This window comes from Megalobrama amblycephala, linkage group LG4 (assembly GCF_018812025.1).
Source record: "Megalobrama amblycephala isolate DHTTF-2021 linkage group LG4, ASM1881202v1, whole genome shotgun sequence".
NCBI lineage: Eukaryota > Metazoa > Chordata > Actinopteri > Cypriniformes > Xenocyprididae > Megalobrama > Megalobrama amblycephala.
The window spans coordinates 1,949,642-1,974,875 of record NC_063047.1 but is presented as its reverse complement, the minus strand read 5'-3'; the positions used below and the strand labels follow the sequence as shown (position 1 = coordinate 1,974,875).

The following is a 25,234-nucleotide window of genomic DNA, read 5'->3' as shown; positions in this document are numbered from 1 at the left end:
TAAATTGGCCAAGTTTATAGCAGAAAAAAAACATGTTTACAAGTTGGTTCAAATTGTGGTTTTGGTCTATACTGCTATTTTTGCCCTTCATGACAACTCTGAGGGGGGTGAATTTTTTTATAACTTATCCGTTTAAATTTTATTAAGCCTTAAAGTTCTGCATAATTAAGGGCGTGGTCACTTGAGTGACAGGTAGATTGCGCTGCTGTCTGTGAGCCGTCATGTTACCTCAGCTGCCGCTGAATTTGGCATCTCAGCCGTTTTTGTGCTTTTTTTCTCGATTATTTTATACAATTATAAAATATGGCTTGCTGCATAATATTCGAGACTGATGTGTGTCTGTGTAGATGTGCATGCATGCGGAAGAGACACAGAACTAGAGCTGCACGATTAATCATATCGCAATCGCAATCGCGATGTCAAGCTTGTGCGATTATATGACGCAAAATGCTGCGATTTTATGAAATAAAATAATAATAAGTTAATAAATAAATAAATAAATAAATAAATGTGTGGACACAACAACCCATTATCTGAGAGCTGTTTGCCCATTTTATACACCGCTAATAAAAAGAAGACCAGTCAGTTTCAGTTTAGGCAGTGGCATGTGTGGCGCGCATGGTCATGACTTTTCCGGTGTGCAGCGCAGAGAACGGGTGAAGATGGATGCGGAGCAAACTGTCACTGAACTGGTGGCAAGAAAAAACGCTACCTTTGTTATATGGCGATATTTTGGCTATAAGATTATAAACCCAGATTAGTAGTGGTTGAAGAGGAAAGAGGATTTAATTCGGTATCGCACGCAGCGCTGTTATCGGTGCGCACATGACGCACATACATACAAGGCTCGCGCGCACAGAGAGAGAGAGGCGCGTTATAGCTCGCGAACTCCAAATTGATTTCTCTTTCGCGTCCTCAGTGCACTTGGATGGTCACATACACGCATTATGTCAGTCAAAATACCCCTCTCAGCAAGTATTCATGTAAACACATTCAGTTATGTCTTAATTGAACGAGGTGAGAATTCGGATGTATATCTGTCCGATGTGTGCGTGCATGTCTTACTCTTAAAGTGACAGCAACCTATAAATACCTGCTGTTAGTCTTTATGTAGTATTTATCTATGCTTGTTGTAATTGGTGTAGTCTACAGTATTTGTTCTTATTACAGTCTGTTCACTTGGCTTTAATAATGTATTATTTAGGCTAGCAGTTTATGCTATGGTATCAGAATAGTTTAAGTGGGCTAAGTAATAAATGCAAAGTTAAGTTACCCCCATCCAATTTAAAAAAAAAAAAATTGTGCTGATCCGAAAAATGATCCTATCTGTGACGTCATAACCTTGATGTGATCCGAACCATGAGTTTTGTGATCCGTTGAACCACCGTTGAACCACTTGTTTGTTAGATACGATCGTATACAGTTTTACAACATAAAGGCTGCTCAGATTGCATCCTTTCTTGAAGAACGATGACAGAGAGCAGATCATTCAGAAGAAATGTGACATGTTTTTTTTTGCAATGGACACTCATATTTTACCCAAGTGCCACAGATTGGATTCATCTCGCGATCTCTATTTCATTATAAAGGTATGAAGTCCCATTTGATTTTCCATGTTGTTATTTGCACACCCAACACTACTGGTGTTGGAGGATATCTTAAAGAAACGCCGTAGATTGACAGTAAACCTTTAGAACGTTCTGATGATAAAACTTCTCTTCATTAATATTTTAGATCTTATCTAAGATAGCTCCTTTTCTGCTAACATGGTCACGTCGAGCTAGGCGGGCGTGGTTTCAGCAACCAGTCATATCAGCTCAAACCACCTCCCCGCCTCTTTGCCCATTTTCAGTTATCCGGGAGTGACGTGCTGTGACGCGCAGCTAAGATGGCCGCGGCCTCATTTACGCATCAAAACTGCTGTTCAGAACTCTATGGGTGACGTCACGGACGCTACGTCCATATTTTTTTACAGTCTATGGTGGGAACAGCCACGAGATCGTTTTGTCGAGGTAACGACATCCTTATGTCGTGGCCTCGAGATCATATGGTGAGGGAACGATATATTTTTCTCATGGCCATGAGTTAAATGTGTAAACAACCTGCGTGACCATCGCAACCTGGAATTATCACAAATGGATAATAATATTTTGAATTAAGAAAAAGAACTGAATTAAGAAATTATTATATTAACATAGTGCATATTATATTGTATTGCGCGTGATGTTGCAGACAGCATTCGAATTAAGTTTATAAATCAATGTTTAAATGTACATTTTAATCCCACCGAATAGTGTTTTAAATCCATTCACTTATCGTTTATTTTTTATTTAATATTTTTATATTATTAGTTACATCTGTATATTCAGGGTGCGATTTGTGAAAAAAACAGAGGGGGGGATTTTTTTGTTAAAAACCACAGTGGAGCTATATACTATTTTTGGCAGCTGTTACAGAAACATTTTTACAAAAAAAAATCTGATTTAACTTTGAGATTTGAAGTATTAGATATAGCTTAGATATTTGCAGCACTACAATGACACTAATAATTCTTAATTTCTGATGGAAATGCAAAATCAATCGGTAGTTATTAATAGAATAACGAGACACTACCCTTTACATTCAATCGCATTTGGTCCCATTTATTTATACACGTTTACCTCAGATTTCATTAGATAGAATATAAGCTGTGCTGTACGCAGGGTTTCATAATTACCGAGGTCAGAAAATGTAGTTTACTAGGGGGGTACGGGGGCATGCTCCCCCGCGAAAATTTAGATTTCCCTGGTGTAAATATGTGCATTTTTAAGACGTTTAAAGGCCAACAAATTGGATAACAATAGCTTTAAAACCATGTCAACAAATAGCCGACATGCATGCACAGTTTTGAGACAGCTTTAATCGCATGTTTGGTAATTTCATGACTTAACAGAACACCGACCATCATTGCTCGCAGTTTCTTTTGTGCTTTGTTTAAGCTATAATAAAGTAATTATGCAGCGCGCGCCAGCGCATTTGCTCATGCAATTCTTGAGTGCGCGCCACGAGCACAGTATAACGGATGATTGAACAGTCATGTTAATTTTTCTGAGTTTTACTAACATCATCTGACCGCAGTTCACTGTTGTTCAACTGAAGCTCACTCGTTGTCACCTGCACCTTTTCCTCGCTCATTTGACTTGCGCCTGGCGCTGAGGCGAAGTCGGAATGCGCGTCTGTGAAGTGGCCGTTTGTTGTGGTGGTAAAGAGACAGTTCTATATAAACGCAGCGTTTTATTTGGCGATGTTTTAAAAAAAGATTTTTATTTTTGGTATTTTATATGCTCTGTTGGTGGTTTGTGGAGTAGCATCACCCAGGGGGGATACATAGACCAGAAGGGGGAAATCCCCGTCCCCCCCGTCCCCCCCTACAAATCGCACCCTGTGTATATTTATTTGCTTTATTTTCCCCTTCATTTCCCATATTTCTTTATCTAATTAATATTCTTTACTTTATGACTGTATTTCTGTTGCCTATTTCTGTAAATGAGCGTCTGTTTTCACTTAGCCCCTCGTGCCTGTGACAGCATTCAAATTAATTCAGAGTTTAAGTTTAAAAAATGTGTTACTATTTTAGAATATTTTGTTTATTATTTGTATATAACCTATGAAAGCTTTATTTGTGATTTTATTTTATTTCTGTAGGCGCACGGGAATTTTACAAGGAGTTAATTTACGGGAATATATATATATATATATATATATATATATATATATATATATATATATATACATACCACCCTTATTTTTCATTCTTAATTAAAATATTATTATGGTATTGTCCATTTGTGATAATTCCAGGTTGCTATGGTTGCGCAGGTTGTTTACACATTTAACTCGTGGCCATAAGAAATTATGTGACTTTACATCGCGTGGCCACGACATAAGGATGTCGTTACCTCGACAAAATGATCTCGTGGCCACAACTTATTATCACATTCCCACGAATTAATATCTTGTGGCCACTACGTTCCCACGAGTTTAGATGTTGTGGCCACGACAAAACTAAATGAACCGAACATGTCCCCTGCAGGTCACCGTACTAACTGTCCAATGACAGTGAGTGTTACAAGTGAGAGAGGATTGGCTCTTCAAATTGAGGCGAAAGTTGATTGGTTGCTCCCACGTGTGTACTGTCCAATGGCATTTTACCACTCGATTGACAAATGGATAAAGAAAAGCATTTGGCAAACTGACAAAGAAAAGCAATTGGTAAATAGAGAAAGAAAAGCATTTGCCAATTTAAAAAAAAAAAAAAGCGATTTAAATGCGCATTTAAAATGATTTACTAATGTACTTTTTTATTGTTTTATTGATCTACGTTTTAAAAAATGAATTAAATATCCCATTTCAAATTTGTCTATATATTTATACATTCAAAAAATTTTTTTAAAATTTATTGTTTTATTGTTTTATTAAACTACATTTAAAAACAGGAATTAAATAAACAACTTTAAATATGTCTATTAATTTGCCCATATAAAAAGTGAATCATTTATATACATTTTTATGTTTGAATTATTAAATTAATTAATTGATTCTTCTTTTTATATTTAAGTGGCACTCCTGGTCCTCCATAGTAATTTGCTACACTGAACATGTGACAAATATAACATGATACAATACTTGGAGAGGATGACATAACTCACCATGTTTGTAGACTGATCTGTCTTACCACAGCTGTTTGATGAACGCATAGAAAAAGAAAAAGGAGCGCACGAGAGACTGATGACAAGTTAACAAGCTAGCGATATGCAAACGTGTTTAAATTTTTAGATTAAAACATTAAAAGCTAGTGACGTCAGATTAATGTGGTAGGCAATATTAGATACATGGTAATAATAATATAAGCAACAATGAATGAAAGTAAGAGATTCAAAACAAAGCTATACGGAGTTACAGATGCAAACCACTTTGAGCAGCAAGGCAGACAGGAGCATGCTGCTTCAGGTGATGGTAGTCAATGCACGGCCTCAATCCTCCATCCTTCTTGGCCACGAGGAAGAAACTTGAATGGCAGGGGATGTCAATGGTCGGATGAAAACGTTGTTTTAATGCTTCTTGAACGTACTTCTCCATGGCCTTCTGTCCCGGGATGGACAATGGGTAAACTCTAGAGTAGCCCCAGGAAGCAGGTCGATGGCACTGTCTCATGGCCGGTGAGGTAGTAGTTGCGTTGCCAACCACTTGCTGAACACATCCCGAAATGCCCTGTATTCTGGAGCAATTTCTACTTTGAGGTTAGTTTCTCAGCTGTCAACGGAGGTTAAGAGGATAGGAAGAACGTTGGAGTCAGAAGAAGAAGATGGGAGATTCAAAGAAGATTTTCTAATAGGGGATAAACAGTTCTTGACACATTCATCACTAAATTTCAGGATCTCACCTGTGTTCTACTGAATATGTGGCTGGTGTTGTGTAAGCCAGGGGCGTCCCAGAATGATGTCCGCGGTGGATCCTTTCAGCGATTCTATATGTCAGATGGAAACAGGAAGATGTACGCAGAAAGCAATGCTATGGAAAAATTAAAATAAAATCAAGACCAGCAAGGTCTGAAATGAAAAATATAAAACTTAAAGCCTCACAAGAGGCAAAACAGAAGCACTTTCCTTCATATTGAGGGATTCATATCCATAAAGACCACACAGTGATTCTACGGACAGCTCCACCAGATAAGATAACTTACATGGTACAACCAGGTACATGGTCCAAATCCTCCAGAACCACGAAAGCCGTCACAATGCAAGGAACGTCCGGTATAAGGTCCAGTGAATATTAAATACTAACTGTTATGCTTAGATCAAAAATTGCAGGATTTTCAAATATTAACAGGATATAATGTAGCACTTTTGTCCAGTAATTACAGAAACAATCTAAAAGCTTAAGTCACAAACAAAATTAACTCAGAAATTAACTCACAAGACACAATGCAACCACGCGACTTGGTCTGCCATCTCTAAGTTGTTACCAAAGAGAAGATTTTGAATCTGGAAAAAATTAAGAAAAACAAGAAAACAGCTAAATAGATGTGAATGGGAATGCAGAACTACAAAAGAAAATGGGATCTCAGGATTTATGGTGTAAGAGAAAGAGGTCCAGACAACAGGGAATAACACGAGATGTTGTTATCAAGATCCTTACAAATGTATCTCCAAAGAATGTGCAGAAACTTCCATATCTTGTGGATGTTTATAGGCTGGGACAGAAAATAGGTAATGGTTGCCCAGGTGTGATAATTATACAGTTCACCATCCATTGTTACAAGGATACAGTGAGGAGAGAAATGCCAAAGACAATCAATATCTGAAAGAGAATGGGCTGCACATCAAAGAGGATCTGTCAAATAAATATATAATAAAATAGTGCCCTATTTAAGGGTACTTTACTTTTACATATTTTTCAGTTATTGAAAACTGTTGATTTGTTTTCCAGCAAGAATCATTAACAAGACATTTGCTGGAAAATAAAACAGCTGTTTGAAAAAGACCATGGTGGGAAAAAAAAAAAAAAAAGTTCTATACCCTTCTGCCATAAGCTTATACTTCTGAAATCTTTATTTATTTGAATTGTATTAAATATTTGTTAATGATTTTGTAAGCATATTGGGTAGTTGTGCTTGGAGCTCGTTGTTTTCATTGTGATAACACAAAGAAACTTGATAAATTGTGTGACCATTTTTGGCCAGATTGTCATACATTATTATAAACTCATGCAAAAACAAGTGAGAACCAATGGACTATTAATAACTGTTAGGTTGTAGTTAATCTTTTCATTTTCCTGTCAGCTTTTGGTTTTTCTATGCATTTATTTATTTGCATATAAAATAAAACCTGTAGCTGTAATTTGCCTTTAATGCCAAATAGCTGTCAGATAAATACCTTCACCAAGTTTAATGTTTTGGTCTGCCTTCATCTTTAAAATATAAAAATATATAAAATATATTTCTCATATTTTGATGGTTTAATCAAACTTGTAAGATCATTAAAAACCCCGGACATCACTTTTCACTACTACTGTATGTAGGGTCCTTCATTTTATATTTTTATTTAATATTTATATTTAAAATGTTTTAACATTTTACATTTTATTACACTAAACATGACAAAACAAAACATCAAAGTAGTTAAAAAAAAAAAAAATGAAATACTGCCCTTCTAGACTTGGACTTTGTCGCCCTCTTGTGGTCATCAAATGCATAGTTCATTATATTTTCGTCATATGCTATCATCAAAGCATCATTTATCTACAGCACATTGTCATATTGTATTTCTGAGACATCAAATTCAATTTATGATTCCCTCCCTGATTCAATTCCAGATTTATAGTTTAAAAATATATTTTTTTATTAATTCTGCAATTTTCCGATGTCCAAATTATTTAGTATTTAGTATTTTTTTTTCAAAAATATTTTTTTCCAATTACTTTTATTTATTCTAGATTTATTTGCTTATGTATTTATTTTTATTGCCCCACTGTATTATTATTATTATTATTATTATTAGTTCCAGTCTTTTAGTTTGGATGTCTGACTGGGACATGTCGTCATTGATTCAGCCAATGGAGTGAGTTACCCGTTATGGGGAGGGGCTACCCGTTTATTCAACCAATGGCAGAAAGTGGGAGTGTATGAAACATACTAGACATCTCAGAGAGAGAGAGAGACGGTAGGCCACCCCAAAAAAAAAAAAAAAAAAAAATTGATAAAGGGTTATTATGAGGTTGTACACTGCAGCTCTGGATTGTCCAATCAGCATTCAGGACCACAACTATCAGTTTTATAATAATGAGCATTTGTGCTGTTTGGTATCAAATGACCAGGACAAAACCTTATTTTTAGAGAATGATTTATTAATTAATTGGAAGAGAAGCAAATTAATACAATATTTTAATCAGCAATTATAGTTGTGCAACCCGAATTCTGGAGAGGTTGGGACGTTTTTTTATTTGTTGTTGTTTGTTTGTTTGTTTGTTTTTATTTTAAATAAAATGAAAACTAAAAGACTTTTAAATCACATTATCCAATATTTTATTCACAATAGAACATAGATAACATGCTCATTTCAAATTTGATGTCTTCTACAGGTCACAAAATAGTTGGGACGGGGGCATGTTTACCATGGTGTAGCATCTCTTCTTCTTTTCAGAACAGTGTGAAGACGTCTAGGCACCGAGGTTATGAGTTTCTGGAGTTTTGGTGTTGGAATTTGGTCCCATTCTTGTCTGTTATAGGTTTCCAGCTGCTGAGGAGTTTGTGGTCATCTTTGACGTATTTTTCTCTATAGGTGAAAGATCTGGACTGCAGGCAGGCCAATTCAGCACCCGGACTCTTCTACGATGAAGCCATGCTGTTGTAATAACTGCAGTATGTGGTTTTGCATTGTCTTGCTAAAATACACAAGGTCTTCCCTGAAATAGACGTCATCTGGAGGGGAGCATATGTTGCTTTAAAACCTTTATATACCTTTCAGCATTCATAGTGCCTTCCAAAACATGCAAGCTGCCCATACCGTATGCACTTATGCACCCCTATACCATCAGAGATGCTGGCTTTTGAACTGAACGCTGAAAACACGCTGGAAGGTCTTCGTCCTCTTCAGCCTGGAGGACACGGCATCCGTGATTGCCAACAAGAATGTCAAATTTGGACTCGTCTGACCATTTAACACTTTTCCGCTTTGAGACAGTCCATTTTAAATGAGCACGACAGCGCTTCTGGACCATGTTCACATATGGCTTCCTTTTTGCATGATAGACCTTTAGTTGGCATCTGCAGATGGCATGGCGGATTGTGTTTACCGACAGTGGTTTCTGGAAGTATTCCTGGGCCCATTTAGTAATGTCATTGATACAATCATGTTGATGAGGGCCCGAAGACGACAGGCATCTAATAAAGGTCTTCGGCCTTGTCCCTTACGCACAGAGATTTCTCCAGTTTCTCTGAACCTTTTGATGATGTTATGCACTGTAGATTATGAGATTTGCAAAGCCTTTGCAATTTGATGTTGAGGAACATTTTTTTTAAGTATTCCACAATCTTTTTATGCACTCTTTCACAGATTGAAGAGCCTCCACCCATCTTTACTTCTGAGAGACTCTGCTCCTCTAAGACATCCCTTTTATAGCTAATCATGTTACAGACCTGATATCAATTAACTTAATTAGTTGATAGATGTTCTCCCAGCTGAATCTTTTCAAAATGTCTTGCTTTTTCAGTCATTTATTGCCCTTGTGCCAACTTTTTTGAGACCTGTAGCAGGCATCAAGTTTGAAATGAGCTCATTTAGTGGATAAAAGTGTAAAATTTCTCAGTTTAAACATTTGTTATGTAATCTATGTTCTATTGTGAATAAAATATTGGCTCATGTGATTTGAAAGTCTTTTAGTTTTCATTTTATGAAAATTTAAAAAACATCCCAACATTTCCGCAATACTGGTTGTAATTGATTATCAGCAATTAATAATGATTTGATTATTAATGATCAGCAATTTATTGTTATATGAATAGAGTGAAATATGTTTAACATATTAAACAGAAAAGTAACATAATGATTGGCCTATTGCTGTGTTCACATGTTTTCATGAGCATTTCATGTGCTTCAAATATGTATCAGCATTAAGTGTAATTGGAATTTAAAACAACATTAAAACAAACAGTGAGGACTTTGCTGCCTCATTTCAGAACGCTGCACACCAGTGATATTTATTACTCATTATTTGTGTATTTTTATAGCCAGATGAATCTGCTCCAGCAGCTTGTCTTTGTTGTTTATGATGTTTTTTCCAGCGACCTCCATGAGATCAGTGATCATCTCAGCGCAGTAAGGACCTTTAAAGGTCTTATAATTGTTCCTCCAGGTCTCAATATCATCTGAAGAAACATTAACACTCTTAAATCAGAACACAGCTGATATTTCAGTTTCATTCAGGACATTGTAAGACTTTAACTTGCCTTCACAGTTGACCACATTAAAGAGAGGGATGTGGATCACGGTTGGAGTGTTTTGGCCTGTGAACACATAGAAGTCCTTCGGTTTCTTTACATCTTCACTGGGAATGTTGACCTCAGGGAAAGGGATCTTTAGTTTCCCACATGTATCAGCAGCTTCCTTCACTGTCTGCAGATTGATTAAAAGGGTTAGACTGACATTTCAAATTTAAATTTGAAGTATTCACCATAATCGTCAGGATGAAAAACTCCCTCTGAGATGAATGGGAATGCTAACAGATTGCACTCTCTAGATATTATTTATAAATATGGTTAAATGAAAAGCCATGTACTTGGGTTTTAAATGGTTTTCTTTCTTCTTTGTATCTGTTTAAATGATACAGCATTTATAATTATCAGTTAATGTGTTTATTTTAGGTTAGTGTTAACTCTGGTGGTCACTATTAATGTCATGAGGAAAAAAGCATCAATATTATTTTTTTAAATCTCCTGTCCTACAGAAGATGTAAATAATGAGTTCTAGGGGATTTTTCCCCTTTAAATAAACTTCTATGAGTGAACTCTCTATGCATATAATACCGTGAAAGGATCAACATCGTCACTGAAGTCCAGTGAAATGATGAGGTCGATGTTTCTCTCTTTTCTCAGCACTGAGAAGTAGGGTGAGTTCAGCAACAGTCCAGCATCTTCATAGTCTCTAGTCTCACTTTCCAGAAGAGTGGAGGGAACTGCTTTATCTGAGGGATCACAGCATTATTATATTAACAATTTTGTTTGCCCATATAATCTTTAAGATATTAGGTTTAAATTAATTGGCTTGCTGTTCACTGATAAAGGACTCAATGAAGTAGCTTCAACTTGCGCTTTGATATACCACCCAAATACATTTTGGAGAACAAGTTGGATTTAGCATGATCAAAATACTTAAGGATCTAAGTGTACAGGATACCTAAATGCTTAAAGCATGATACCCCCAAAAAGGAGTGAAAAATTGAAGCGGTATAAAGAATAATGGTGAAAGATGTTAAGTGGGTCTGGTTTTTTTTGTTTTGTTTTGTTTTTAACGCTAGAACACAGGGAAGCTGAGTTTATCAACCTGGAGTTGTGAATGAGCACTGATGCGGCAGTGATATTTATCGGGCGTATTCTGACCAAACATGGTTTGTGTTATGACAACCATGATCTGAGGCTACCTACACAGTTTCGGCGCAGTACCACCTAGTGGTCAGGAGATGTGAAAAATGTCTATTTTTTCTTAGAACTTATGAACGGTTTGGCCAAAAATCACAAAACTAGTCTCTTTACATTTGGTGCACCATGCTGAGTCGAACAATACCCATTTTTTCCATATCAGCCATTTTGGGCATTTTGAATTTTGTCGTAAAATGCTATATTTTATGAATGCATTGGTTTATCGTTATGAAACTTGTTATGTGTCTTGGGCACCATGCCCAGTAGGAGTTGAAAAGTTTTGGGCCAAACCTAGTGGTCAAAAAAAAAAAAAAAAAAAAAAAAAAAAAAAAAAATTTACATGCTTTTAACATGTGGTTGATGTATTTTCACTGGAGTCATTTCCTTAGATTCCTGAATTCTTGCTGAGTCCAACGATACCAAACATGTTACGTTTCTCCTAATGGTATGTCTGATGTTGTGGTTTAGCATTTTTTTTAAAACTTTCGCGAGTATGAAATTACATGCTTATGTATGGGACTGCACCACTTTGTGGTGCTATAAATGAACAAAACATAAAATTGACTCTAACTAAAGTACCGTACTAAAGTAGTAAAGTACTTCAAAATTGGCATGCAGTGTCTTCGTCTCAGCTGCTATCATAATCCATTATGACATTGGTGCCTTTAAAAACATAGCTTTCATTTAAATCACAAAATGACAAAAAAGATCCAAAGCTGTAACTGCAATGGTTTTGCATATTGCTTTATTTTATGAACGCATTGGCATATCGTTAATAAACTCAGTTTGTGTCTTAGTCACCTTGTCCTAAAGGTACTTAACAAGTTTGAACAAGAAAAATACAAAAATAGCAGGGAGAAGTGGTCCGGACTCAGAAAGATGCTAGTATTTTGTGTGCTTGTCTAATGTGATGTAGTTCTGATCGAACATATGTTTCGAAGCCATAGGATGACCATCGACATTGCATTTTAATTTGGTGTTCGGACAGGCCCCTGTAAACTGCTGTGGTGGCTACTCCTATGCAGAATGAATGGGAAGAGAAATGTTTGGATAGGATGCCGGAATCGGTTGAGCATGGTTTTGAGATTCTTTTAAAACCAATGTCTGGAGGCAGGGAGGTCTTTATTGTTGATAAAAAAGAGCGTTGAGAGGAGAGGTGTATCATGGTCACTATCTGTCTCACCATCCCTGAATTCCATTTCCCAGCATCCCTTCTGATCCACACCTGCACCCAGTCAGCTCATCATCTTGTTACATGGATTCCCTGCACCTGCACATCGTTTCCTGCACTCAATATAAATACTCTCTTGTACTGTACTCCCTTGTCTGGTCTCGTCAACATCAATTTCTATTACAAGCTCCATGACCCTCTTACCTGTGATCTACTTACCTGTTGTTTCTGCATTCACTCCTTGATCTCCACCGCTCTAGATCTCTACCGTCTCCACGCTGTTCCCTCTGGATCCCCTGGAAAAGACAAACTGACAATCACTACCAGATAAGCCCACAGAGACTGAGCCCACAGTCAAGATGGCTGCTGCCACACCTGAACCCTTGGTCAAGATGGCCACCGCCATGCCTCAGTCCTCTCCCAAGTGTATGGAGGACCTGTGGCTGATTGAGGTCAGAGGCAGCTCCCTTCCTCATCCCGAGTCCAGAGGCGACTTCCTTCCTCGTCCCGAGGCAACTCCCTTCCTCGTTCCGAGTTCAGAAGTGACTACGTGCCTCATCCAGAGGCAACTCCCTGCCTCGTTGAGAGCCTAGAAATGGCTCGAGAGTCTGCTCTAATCCCTGAAGGTGCTCAAGAGTCTGCTCCAGCCCACAAGTCCGCTCAGAAGTCCGCTCCAGTCCTAGAGTTCGCTCCAACCAATGAGCCTACTCCAGTCCTGGAGTCCACTCCAAACTCCACTCCAGTCCCTGAGTCTGGTACAGTCTCCGCTCCAGCCTGCGAGCTTGCTCCAGACCCCACTCCAGGCCAGAGACCCATAGCTCCCCCTAAGAATATGAACCTCCAGACCGACCATGGTGCCCTGAACCTCCTGTTCTGCCATGGCACTCTGAACCTCCTGATTCGCCATGGCTTCATGAAAGGCCTGAACCACCATGGTCCCCTGAGCTGCCTGAGCCACCAAGGCCCCCCGAGAGGCCTAAACCACCATGATCACCTGAGCTGCCCGAGCCGCCATGGCCCCCCGAGAGGCCTGAATCGCCATGGCCACCTGAGCTGCCCGCGCTGCCATGGCCCGAGTTCCCAGCTCCGTCCTGGAGGTAGCATAGCTACCTGCACTGTAACTCTTCTAAGACTCCAGGACGCCCACCTTCCCTCCCCGGTTGTTCCATCTTTGGCGCGAGGATGTGTCTATTTGGAGGGGGGAGTAATGTCACAGTCTCTATCTGTCTCACCATCTCTTCTCTCTTCTCCTGCACTCCCTTGTCTGGTCTCGTCAACGGCAACTTCTATTAAAAGCTCCACAACCCTCTTACTTCTGATCTACTTACCTGTTGTTCTTACATTCACTCCTTGTTCTCCACCACTCCAAATCTCCACCGTCTCCACGCTCCACTGTTCCCTCTGGATCCCCTGGAAAAGACAAATGGATAATCACATTCTCTGCCTGCTTACCTGGATATTCTGCTCGTCTCACACTTCCCCGATGTTGTTCAATAAACCTGCTGTTTTATACATCACTTACCTCTATATCTCATGTCTATGTGCTGACAAAGTGATTTAAGTTTTCCTCTGATGTAAGGGCAATGAACTGGTATGGTTGAATGAGGGTTGGCAAATTGAAAATGAAAATTGAATGACTGTGTTTCAGTTTGGTTTTAGTGTCATGGTTTATTACTTGAAGTTTAGAGAACGTGGGATGGATAGCTGGGTTGAAGTTTGAGTTGGTGAATTCTGAGACTCTAAAGAAGCAGAAGAAAGCCAAATTGAACATGATGTCTATAGGGTTCTTGATTTGTTGGAACAGCTGAGACTGGAGAGAGGCAAGTAGTTTATACTATTCTGGCTGCTTATTGAAAGATTAGATGGGCTCGTTCCTCCCTAACTTACATTTAAAAACAAGTTAGCACCTGTCTATTTGAGTTTCTGTTCTCACCTTTCATGTTGTGGAGGAAGTTATGATTCCTGCCCCAGATCCACTGGTTAAAGCATTCTAAAATTCTCTTCCAAATATCTGTAAAACAAATACTCATTGGCTCTAATTTAATAAATATTTCTGATATTTACAGTGGTGTGAAACAGTGCTTGCCCCCTTCCTGATTTTTATTTATTTATTTACTTTTTTTTTTTTTGCATGTTTGTCACACTTTAATGTTTCAGATCATCAAACAAATTTAAATATTAATCAAATATAACACAAGTAAACACAACATGTTTTTAAATGAAGGTTTTTGTTATGAAGGGAAAACAAAATCCAAACCCACATGGCCCTGTGTGAAAAAGTGCTTGCCCCCTAAACCTAATAACTGGTTAGTCCACCCTTAGCAGCAACAACTGCAATCAAGCTTTTGCCATAACTTTCAATGAGTCTGTTACAGCGCTGTGGAGGAATTTTGGCCCACTCATCTTTGCAGAATTGTTGTAATTCAGCCACATTGGAGGGTTTTCGAGCATGAACCGCCTTTTTAAGGTCATGCGACTGCATCTCAATAGGATTGAGGTCAGAACTTTGACTAGGCCATTCCAAAGTCTTCATTTTGTTTTTCTCCAGCCATTCAGAGGTGGACTTGCTGGTGTGTTTTTGATCATTGTCCTACTGCAGAACCCAAGTTCGCTTCAGCTTGAGGTCAGGAACAGATGGCCGGACATTGTTCTTCAGGAATTTTGGTAGACAGCAGAATTCATGGTTCCATATATCACAGCAAGTCTTCCAGTTCCCTGAGCAGCAAAACAGCCATCACACTACCACCACCATATTTTACTGTTGGTATAATGCTCTTTTTCTGAAATGCTGTGTTACTTTTATGCCAGACGTACGATGGGACACACACCTTCCAAAAAGTTCAACTTTTGTCTCATCAGTCCACAGAGTATTTTCCCAAAAGCCTTGGGGATCATTAAGATGTTTTCTGGCAAAACTGAGACGAGCCTTTATGTTCTTTTTGCTCAGCAGCAGTTTTCGTCTTGGGACTCTGCCATGCAGGCCATTTTTGCCCAGTCTCTTTCTTATGGTGGAGTCATGAACACTGACCTTAACTTGTGGGGTCTTTTGTGACCTCTTGGATGAGACGTCGCTGCACTCTTGGAGTAATTTTGGTCGGCTGACCACTCCTGGGAAGGTTGGTGTTCCATGTTTTTACCATTTGTGGATAATGGCTCTCACTGTTTGCTGGAGCCCCAAAGCTTTAGACATGGCTTTATAACCTTTTCCAGACTGAAAGATCTAAATTAATTTCTTTCTTATTTGTTCCTGAATTTCTTTGGATCTCAACATTATGTGTAGCTTTTGAGGATCTTTTGGTCTGCTTCACTTTGTCAGGCAAGTCCTATTTATTCTTGACTGCGAAGAGGTGTGGTAGTAATCAGGCCTGGGTGTGGCTAGAGTAACTGAACTCAGGTGTGATAAACCACAGTTAAGTTATGTGATAACAGTGGGGGGTACCTTTTCACACAGGGCCATGTGAGTTTGGATTATGTTTTCCCTTCATAATAAAAACCGCATGTTGTGTTTACTTGTGTTATCTTTGATTCATATTTAAATTTGTTTGATGATCTGAAACATTAAAGTGTGACAAACATGCAAAAAATAAAAAAATCAGGAAGGGGGCAAGCACTTTTTCACACCACTGTATATATACAATAACAGAACTTGAATGTGTACTTTAAAACTGAAGAAATTATAATGAAACAATAAACAGATCAACACATTGTAAAGTTCAATTTACCACAATGCCAGAAACTGAAGCAATGACTCAAAGCATTACACACATCCTCAGTGTATTGTTTCATATACTTTTTTGCAGCTTCTTTATCAGTGAGATTCAGTTTTCTCTTTTGAAAAAACTGCTGATGTTTGCCTCCGGTGAGCTCTGTAAAAAGAGGGAAATGTGCAGATTGAGTTCTTGTTATATGACTAGGTAAAATTCTAGTTTATATCTTGTGTTAATTAGAGTATTTGTTGGGCAGTTTTTGCATGTTATTGTATCCATATTGTTTCTTCAGTTAGTTTGTAGTTTGTTTTACTGTTTAAATATTGCTGAAAAGCCATTGGAGATACATTTTCTAGCACAATCTTACTGTTCAGCTTTGTTGTGATGGATTCACCGAGATCAGACGGATCAATGCCATTCAAAACCGAGAGATTCATGTCTACCAGATCCATGAGCAAATGATAACATTCATCTACAGGTGGGGAGTTTGGATCTTCTGAAGAAAACACACATTGAACAAACACAGTGCAAAATGTCTTGAATACAAATGCTTTCCATCCCCAAATTTGACATTCAGATATCAGGTGATAATCATCATTTTTATAATGACTATAATCATCATCATTATATATCAATTTTATTTTTCATCATTAAGGAGTAACTTTTTATTTATCAGCAGGAAGAATGAACAGATCATTAGACTTAAAAGGTAGATCAACTTGTCAATAAATAAATACAGTAAGAAATACTTTACCTTTACTTGTTTCCTCAAGCATCCCTGTTTCTATTTTAAGCAGGGGGAAAAACTCTGGGGAGGGGGAGGGGGGGTGATTAAATGAATTCAGAGTTCACATGATAATGAAATGACTTTCAGCTTTAAGCAGAACTGAAACTTGAGAAGAAATACAGTTGCACCTTTTATTATTTGCCACATGAATTTCTTATCCTGTTCTCCATCAGCTAAAGCACTGCCACATAGAGCTGCAGAAAACACATTTAAGTTTAAGTGTTAACAATAAACAAAAATGTATCTTTTTTTTTTTTTTTTTTTTAAATAAAATGTGTTATACAAACAGTCTGATCCATATAGATATTTAAGCTCTTAATGTTAAGCAAACATGATCTTTGCTTAAATTCACTGGTTTATAATGGTAGTAAAATAATGACAAAAGTTTTTGAAACTTTTTGAAAAAAAAAAAAAGCTTATTGAATTGCACTAACTGAAAAAATATGCATTGCATTATTGCATTATACGTGCTTGAATGTCAATGCATTGTATTTTTAAGGCTTGCATTTATATGGGCTGAAATTCAACATGGTCATATAATTAAGCTAAGAATATTTCCGTTCAAAACATTTCACACACATTTTCATCATTAAAAATCTAATAATCTATATTTACCTTTCAGATTTCGCGTCCAAAATATTTGGTCTGTTTAAAAACACAACCTATAATATTTGACAGACAATTTTCGTTCCATTTTATTTCACTTTACAAATTCGCTTCCACAAATTCAGTGGTTCAAATTCGACAGAAAATTCAACATTGGACATCCGGGAACTGCAGGAATAGCAGTAGATTGCTGATGCATGATCTTAATCTGCTGTTAGTCGTCCTCACCAGCAGAAGCCACTAGCGGCTATTGATGAAGACCAGAACAACGCTTAAAGAGTCATTCATTCACAAAAACGGATTTACAGAATGGAGCAAGCAGTAAGTATGCTATATGTGATAATTGACAAGGCTAGTATTTATTTGGAAAAGCTGATAAAGGCACAAAAGAAAAAGATGCTTACGTTAAATTCTGTGTCTTCATGGTTACTTTCCCTGTGTATTGCAACATGTAAGCAGCTTTCTCTACCGTGAACAAGATTATGATGTTATTCTTGTCCCTGAAACTGATGTACATATATCGCCCGCCAGCAATAATATCTGGCCCGTGCCCACAGCCAGATTATTTTGATAGCGGCTGGTTCTCAAATAGATCTTCGTCTTGTGGTGTCATCTATTATCACCATCAGCTAAAAGCTGTCTAAGCTGAACGCGACAAACAAAGTCCAAAGCACTTGGACTACGTCAGAAATAGAAAGTGGAACCTGTTTACTGTCGGGAATGTGTTGTGTCACGCTGCATCCAGTGTAGACAATATCACTGATTATAATGGGTTCTATTATCTTTTGAGGCGATGCATCACGCCACTCGCGTCTGCTTTAGACACAGTGTTATATTCTTTCAAAACAGCGACAACTTCATTGCAGATAAGACACACCGGCTTTGCATTCATAAAACTAGTTAGGGTGAATGCATAGTTGTCTTTCCATTTTTCTTTGTATGCCCTATTTTAACTGACAACTTTCCTCTACATACTCTTTGATAGTGCCATTTTCTCTCACCAGCTATCTGCACATGATGTAATAGTGTACCTACATCACACAAACAATAAAAAAAAAAAAATTCAGTTTAGTACATGAGGATGCCAAGGAATAATTCTGAGTTTAAAAGTAATCTACATCAAATAATTATTACAATAAGTTAGGATCCATTGTGGTCAAGCAAACTAAAATGTTAAAATGTTACACATTTATTATTCACAATATGGAAATATGAAATAAAACCGTTCTGTCATGACAGCTCTCTGAGTGTTTGACATGGTAATGGATATGACAATGTAGATATATTTGGTCTTGGCGGAATAGATCTGCTGCGCTGCTGCTGCTTTATTGCTGCTGCTGCTGTTGATTATTGCTGCTGCTGCTGCAGAGCAAATATGGGACTTGCTACTGCCAATACATACACGACACGCTGCTGTGAGCAAGTAAGACATGCTGCTGCTATACAATATAGCGTACATGAATAACCCTAGCAGATCTATACGGGTGGAGCTGGGGAAGGTGGAGGGTTTCTGAAGCACGCTGTGCTGCTAAGCAATGCCAACTCATGCATTTAAAGATTAAGCATGCAAGCTCATTGGCTACTAATACAGCAGGAACCAATCATCTGTGACCTATAGATAATGATGTGATAATTAGCAGGACCTATTAGCCTGCCCATTAGAGTTTCATGCCAAAACTTTGTATTTCATTAAGAGCATGACTCAAACATGCCATTAATGGGCTTATTCAAGTTATTTTTATCCATTCTGCATCTCCCACATATGTGTGTTTTAGCAAGGAGGTCTGTGATGCAAGTTGATGAATGAAGATACTTGTCAGGTTACGTGTCACTACTCTACTTTATTAATTTATCCAGTGTAAAACCCGGACACTGCCACAAAAATGTGGCTTTTTGCTAATGACTGTCCTACTACAGGATTTAACACAGAGTATGAACACAGCTCAATACCAGTTACAAACGACACTGTTACAGTCTGTCACAGGCAATTCTAGCTGCATTTTTCATCAGTTAGCCTAATTTCTTAAATTATTCTTTGACTGTGTTCTGGCCCGCCATATAGTGATGAAAAGGTTTTTTGGCTCAATGCCAAACTTACTTGCCGACCCTTGGGCTACAGGCAAGCAGATGCACTCAGGCTACATCCACACAAAGCCAGAGCTTTCCCCATTCAATCTTTTTTTCCTCGTCTCAAGAAATATCTACAGAGCTCCGGACATGACATGCAGGAAAAAAATAGGCTAAATCGTGCGCATGATTTAGTAAATCGAGGTGAACAAATTGGTTAATTGTGCGCACGATTTAATTTTTTTTATTGCATGTCATGTGCTGGGCTCCGTAAATATCTGTAATTCTGCCACAGAAATACACTAAAAATTAAGAATACGATACTTCCGCGCTGTTTACAAACTTTAGTAAAGCTTAGAAATAAAGCTTTATTTTAGTAAAGCTTATAGGCTCGGTAGCTTCTGCAGCACGAACACAAGCATGTAGTCCACTGTTGTGGTTGCTGTTACTTGAGGAAGTGGTGATGACATCATCGTTTCACAAAATATACAAATTGGCTGTACACACAAAAATGCAAGGGTGTCGTTTTCAAAAAATAGTGAATTCAGGCTCCGAAAACACCAGATCCATCTGGACGAAACACCTATACGATACACATTTTTTGGCGTAATTTTCTTCTGTTTGTGATCAGATCCATTTATTGAATTTAAACAATGGCCCTGTCCCAAATGACACCATAAACACTCACGGTCTTGCTACGAATCCGCACATTCGTGACGTAATGCCTCTTTGAGTGTCAGGAAGATGTTTGCTGCGGAGCATGCACCAGTGCGGGCTTGGCAAAAGTGCACATCAAGGGCACATATCGACCTCAAAGGGGGCGCTCACGAGCACCCTTCTGAAACCATAAAATTGACAGATGGGACACCCTACGGTCCTGTGGACTTAATAGACACGCATACACGGCAGCCATTGTAAGTCCACAAGACCGAAAGTGCTCTGCTTTAAAACATGAGCTCTGCCATATTCTGCATATTCTGTCATGATTGTTTCTGAAGAGCGTGATTTTGGTGATGTACAGGAGTCGTACAGTAAGTGTGCGAGAGTCCGTTATATTGATGCACAAACAACAAACTGTGTATGTGCGCGCTCGATTATCGATTGCAAGCTGCATTTATGTACAGACACATTTCCACTTTTAAATAACAAAAAAATATTGCGTAATTGACTTTAGACCAGGTTTCAGTTTACCAACAGTGCACCTGAACACACCTCCTTTTCAGACCAGCACGCCCATGGGTGCACAAATTGGCGCAAATGCATTTGCTATTTAAACAATGTGGCGCTGGATGTGAAAATGATAACTACATTGGGCTGAAACTTGCGCCAGGTGCGATGTGATAGTGCCCTTTGTTACATGTCAAAAGAAACAAAACTTATTGTGATTTATTGGATGGTTACGTATCCTTGCGCGTTTTTAAGTGGGTATACAGAAATCCTTGACCTTTCCTAGTGGGTATATGGTGTATGCCTGTGTATCACATAGACTACACCACTGGTTGTAATATAGGCCCCATTTACACTAGTGAGTTTTCGTTTTAAAACAGCATTTTAAAATATAGTGGACTGTTCTAATATACGCTGCTCCAGAAAGCTTCCCGATTCTTTTATTATTTTTTATTTGTAATTCTGCCAGAGTGTGCGTTGTGTTTTTCTCCCCACTCTGAACATTTTACTGACATTTGGTGATTTGACTGATTTTGTTGATTTTATTTTCTGAGATCTCTTGCTTGGGGTTTCAAGTACAACGTCTATATCCTAAAACAACTATGTTTCATTCTGGATTCATGACTGGTCCGTGTACCTTCGGATAATTTGTTTTCTCCTTTTTGTCTTCTAAACGGAAAAACAAACAAAGCATTCATTTATCACATATTTGACCCTCCTCATGAGCATAAATAAACAAATCTCGAGTCGTTTTTTCATATTTTTATTTTTGTTTTAATCACACTTTGTTCTAATCCGCCAAATAGAAAAACAATAAAACCAAAATGGATAAACAGCTTGAATATTTGATCTCTACATGGGCGCGAATAAAACGCCCCTTTCCGCTGATTGGTCAACCAAAGATCAAGCCACACCATCAGTTCTTAGCTCCAGAACTCAGCCCTGCACAACAGAATATAGTAGCCTAGATCTATCCGATACATTTGTACAGATTATTACAGAGTTTATTGCAACTACATTTAATCTCGTTCTCATCAAACAGCCAGACTAATAAATGGCTCAACACAACCCGTACCAGCCTAGACAGAGCTTACATCTGTGTACACGTAAATTCACGTGCCGTGAAATAATAATTTATCGTATTAAATAATTTACGTGGCATCTGCTCTCTCAACTAGCCAAACTATTTGGCACACTTATTAGCCTATTATTTAGCTGACCAACTCTCAAAATCTGTGTGCCAGAGGCTGCGCGCCACACTGCGCGGAGAGAATGCACAAGCTTGTACTGAAGCGCAGAGCAGAATCGATTCAAGGGTCAAGTCATCTTCATTTTCATATGCTTTTTACAATACAGATTGTTTCAAAGCAGCTTCACAGTGATAATAGGAAAATTAATAGAGTTTGTTTTGGCTTTACAGCAGCTCTAAGATAAAGTTTATCGAGCTAAAGTTTTTGATTGAATCACTTTCGTTAAAAACCATTGATTATTAACATAGGGGACGCTTAAATGACACCTTTTTAACTGAAAACAGAACAGAAACAGAATTTTTTTTTTATGCGCTCTTGTCGTTCTTTTATTTGTTTAAGGGTAGACTATGAAATAACACTTTGAACAATAAAGCCAGAGATGAAAATATATTTTTATATTTATTGCCATCTATTACCGTCATAAATTAATTAGTCAAATAAGGCTACCTTTTTAAAATAGCTATATCTTATTAAATATAGGCCTATGCCATCTTTAAATTTAAAATCTTAAATTTAGTCAATACAATTATAGTTTGATACTACTTTGTTTCAGCCAAAGGCATCTTGCGCTGCAGAGTGTCACATGTGTTTTGGCTTTGTTCATGTTTATGATTTCATGTCTTTTATTTTGTAGTTTGATTTATGTTGCTTGTTTGTGTCATGCTTCCCTTGCGCCTCATGTTCTCCCTTAGGGTGCTTCTCAATATCCCTCCTCGTTTCCTCGCTCCTCCGTCCTCCATCCTATGACCCGGAAAACGATCGAGCTCAGCCAACTTGAAGGACATCTCAATTCTCTAATTGCACCGCGAGGAGGCGAGGATGGAGGAGTGAGGAGGCTTCCTGAGGAGTCATGAGCGAGGATACACAGGTGCATCCTTTGCGGAAGTCTTTCTCATCGAGAAACATGACGCATGCATAAATTCTCCTCCCCCTTCTTATCTGTCATAATAATTTAAATGTATGCTTTACTTTTACAGATTAAATAAACTTTATATCTCATATATTTCAACTAGGCACCTTGCTTTATTAATATTTATTATTTTTTTTTAAATAACCAAACTTTAACAACATGTGGGTAGATCCCTCGAGTGCAACCGATGACGCTTTGAAGTGACGCTAAAGGGAGCGAGGATTTATCATTTTACTTGATTCAATTCCTCCGTCCTATCGTCTTTTCCTTGCGTCCTTCCTTTGCATCCTGGAGGGGTGGAGCTAAGACGCGAGGAAAGGAAGCAAGGAAAGGAAACGAGAATGCACAAATAAGAATTGAGAAGCACCCTTAGTCTATAGGCTTGTTCGACTTGATGCAGCGTCGCACAGACCGATCGGCGGCTGACTTGAAGCAGTGCATGCCGGTAAGAAATGTTGTCTGACTTGAGACAGCGCTGACATCATGTGACTGTGACGTATGGCTTCAAAGTACCGCGGGAGCGATTCGAGATCAGTCGCCTGAGGCAGAAAGCACAGTTTCTCAAGAGGAGCTGCACGAGCGCTGATGACGACACAGCTGTTTCATGATTGGCCGGATTCACCGCATGACAACGATCATGTGTGTTTCGTGTTTATTGTCACGCCTTCAGCTCCACTAATGCTCAAAAATCTGTGTTTTGCAGATTAAAGCTCTTTTCATGTAGTCACGATGTTGTATTGTGTCATGTTTATCAAAATAAAACGGATAAAAAACAAAGACCCCACTACATTGTTATTTAAATAACATATGCTTATGTACTTTATTCTTGTAAAAACAGACGCTGTAAGCAGTACATAAAGTTTTGAATGAAAAGGTCTCTGAAACATCAGTGTATTAGTCAAACATTGCATTTATTTCACTTCAGCTGTGATAAAGTATGCAAACGCAGCGCGAGCGTCACTACGGGAAGCAGAAAGTGTCCGACTTCACGTCTCCGTTTTCAGCTCCTCCCCGCCTGCACACGGCTAATCTCGCCGATCGATTACATTCAACCGCAGCCGATGTCGAACACACTTTATGTGTCATGTTCTCATTGGTTAGTTATAGTCATGTGGTTTTCAGTTCTGTTCTGTCATTGGTTCTCTTGTTCCTTGTGTCACTTCCCCATTGGTTGTCTTAGTCATGTGTTCTCTTAGTTCTTGTATTTATACCCATTGCCTTCCCCTTGTTCCTTTGTCGTGTATTGTTAATGTAACCTGCTGTTGGTGAGTCAAGTCTTCTGTTCTTCATCAAGTCTGTTCAAGTTCAAGTCAAGTCTGTTCAGGCGAGCGTAGTGAAATGATGAACCCAAGTGCAGTTTATTGTATGAAAGTGAACAAACAAAGCAACCAGTAGACATGAACTTGAACAGACTTGATGAAGAACAGAAGACTTGATTCACCGACAGCAGGTTACATTAACAATACACGACAAAGGAACATGGGGAAGGCAATGGGTATAAATACAAGAACTAAGAGAACACATGACTAAGACAACCAATGGGGAAGTGACAAAAGGAACAAGAGAACCAATGACAGAACAGAACTGAAAACCACATGACTATAACTAACCAATGAGAACATGACACATAGACTAAGGGAGAACATGAGGACCAAGGGAAGCATGACACAAACAAGCAACATAAATCAAACTACAAAATAAAAGACATGAAATCAAAACACATGTGACACAGAGGTGGCAATGCAGCATCTAAAGTTGCTTTAGATGTATTTACACAATTTAATGCTGCTCAAAGAGGTCCATAAATACATTCACACAGCAGAGCAAATAATGCAATGACATTAATTTTATGTTTTATGCAAAATGCTTAGAATACAGAAATATTAAATAAATTACAAGATGAAACGAATATGAAATATCGCCAGTAGGTGGCAGCAAGTCACTGTGTTAATGAACGAGTTATTTTATTCAATCGATTCGCTCGTTCGAAGACTCGATTCATTCACGAGTTAACTACTATAGGCTACTCTGTGCTCTTTATGTTGTGAGTCACACAATGATCTGTGACTTTGCTTTAGAAATTTAGCTGGCAGAAAAAAATAAAACATTGTTTCGAGGGACATACTCAGCGTTAATGAAATAAACTCAGTGTATTGCTCAAAACAACAGTCAGGACTGCTGATCTGCACTTCATTCTCTCTGCTCTGTTCAGTGAGTCGTGCATTTTTGGCACACAGATTTCAAGAATTGATCAGCTAAATAAAACAGGTGGTGTGCCAAATAGGCTAGGGATAGTTTTGACAGCAGATGCAATGTAAATTAATTAATATTTAATGTGATAAACTAATTCCACCGCACGCAAATGTATGCATAGGCAGAAGAAAGCTATGGCCTGC

The 25,234-nt window shown here is 38.2% G+C and overlaps 2 protein-coding genes across 9 annotated transcripts in view; both read right to left on the bottom strand.

Annotated features, from left to right (window-relative positions):
• Positions 1–25,234, bottom strand: part of LOC125266262 — a 256,307-nt gene that overhangs the window by 94,350 nt on the left and 136,723 nt on the right. The gene's annotated exons all lie outside the window — the stretch shown is intronic.
• The window catches only part of LOC125266261 (cytosolic phospholipase A2 gamma-like), a 28,365-nt gene continuing 12,510 nt past the window's right edge, over positions 9,380–25,234 (bottom strand). Inside the window, exons 8-15 of one of the 2 annotated variants that reach the window (XM_048186761.1) lie at positions 16,967–17,032; positions 16,806–16,859; positions 16,419–16,547; positions 16,067–16,210; positions 14,278–14,355; positions 10,562–10,719; positions 9,986–10,151; positions 9,380–9,904 (exon numbers count right to left, since the gene is read on the bottom strand). In XM_048186761.1, the coding sequence (XP_048042718.1) occupies positions 9,747–9,904; positions 9,986–10,151; positions 10,562–10,719; positions 14,278–14,355; positions 16,067–16,210; positions 16,419–16,547; positions 16,806–16,859; positions 16,967–17,032 (953 nt within the window). In that variant the 3' untranslated portion in view covers positions 9,380–9,746. The remainder of the gene's footprint in view (positions 9,905–9,985; positions 10,152–10,561; positions 10,720–14,277; positions 14,356–16,066; positions 16,211–16,418; positions 16,548–16,805; positions 16,860–16,966; positions 17,033–25,234) is intronic. The other variant, XM_048186762.1, reaches the window with a different exon arrangement.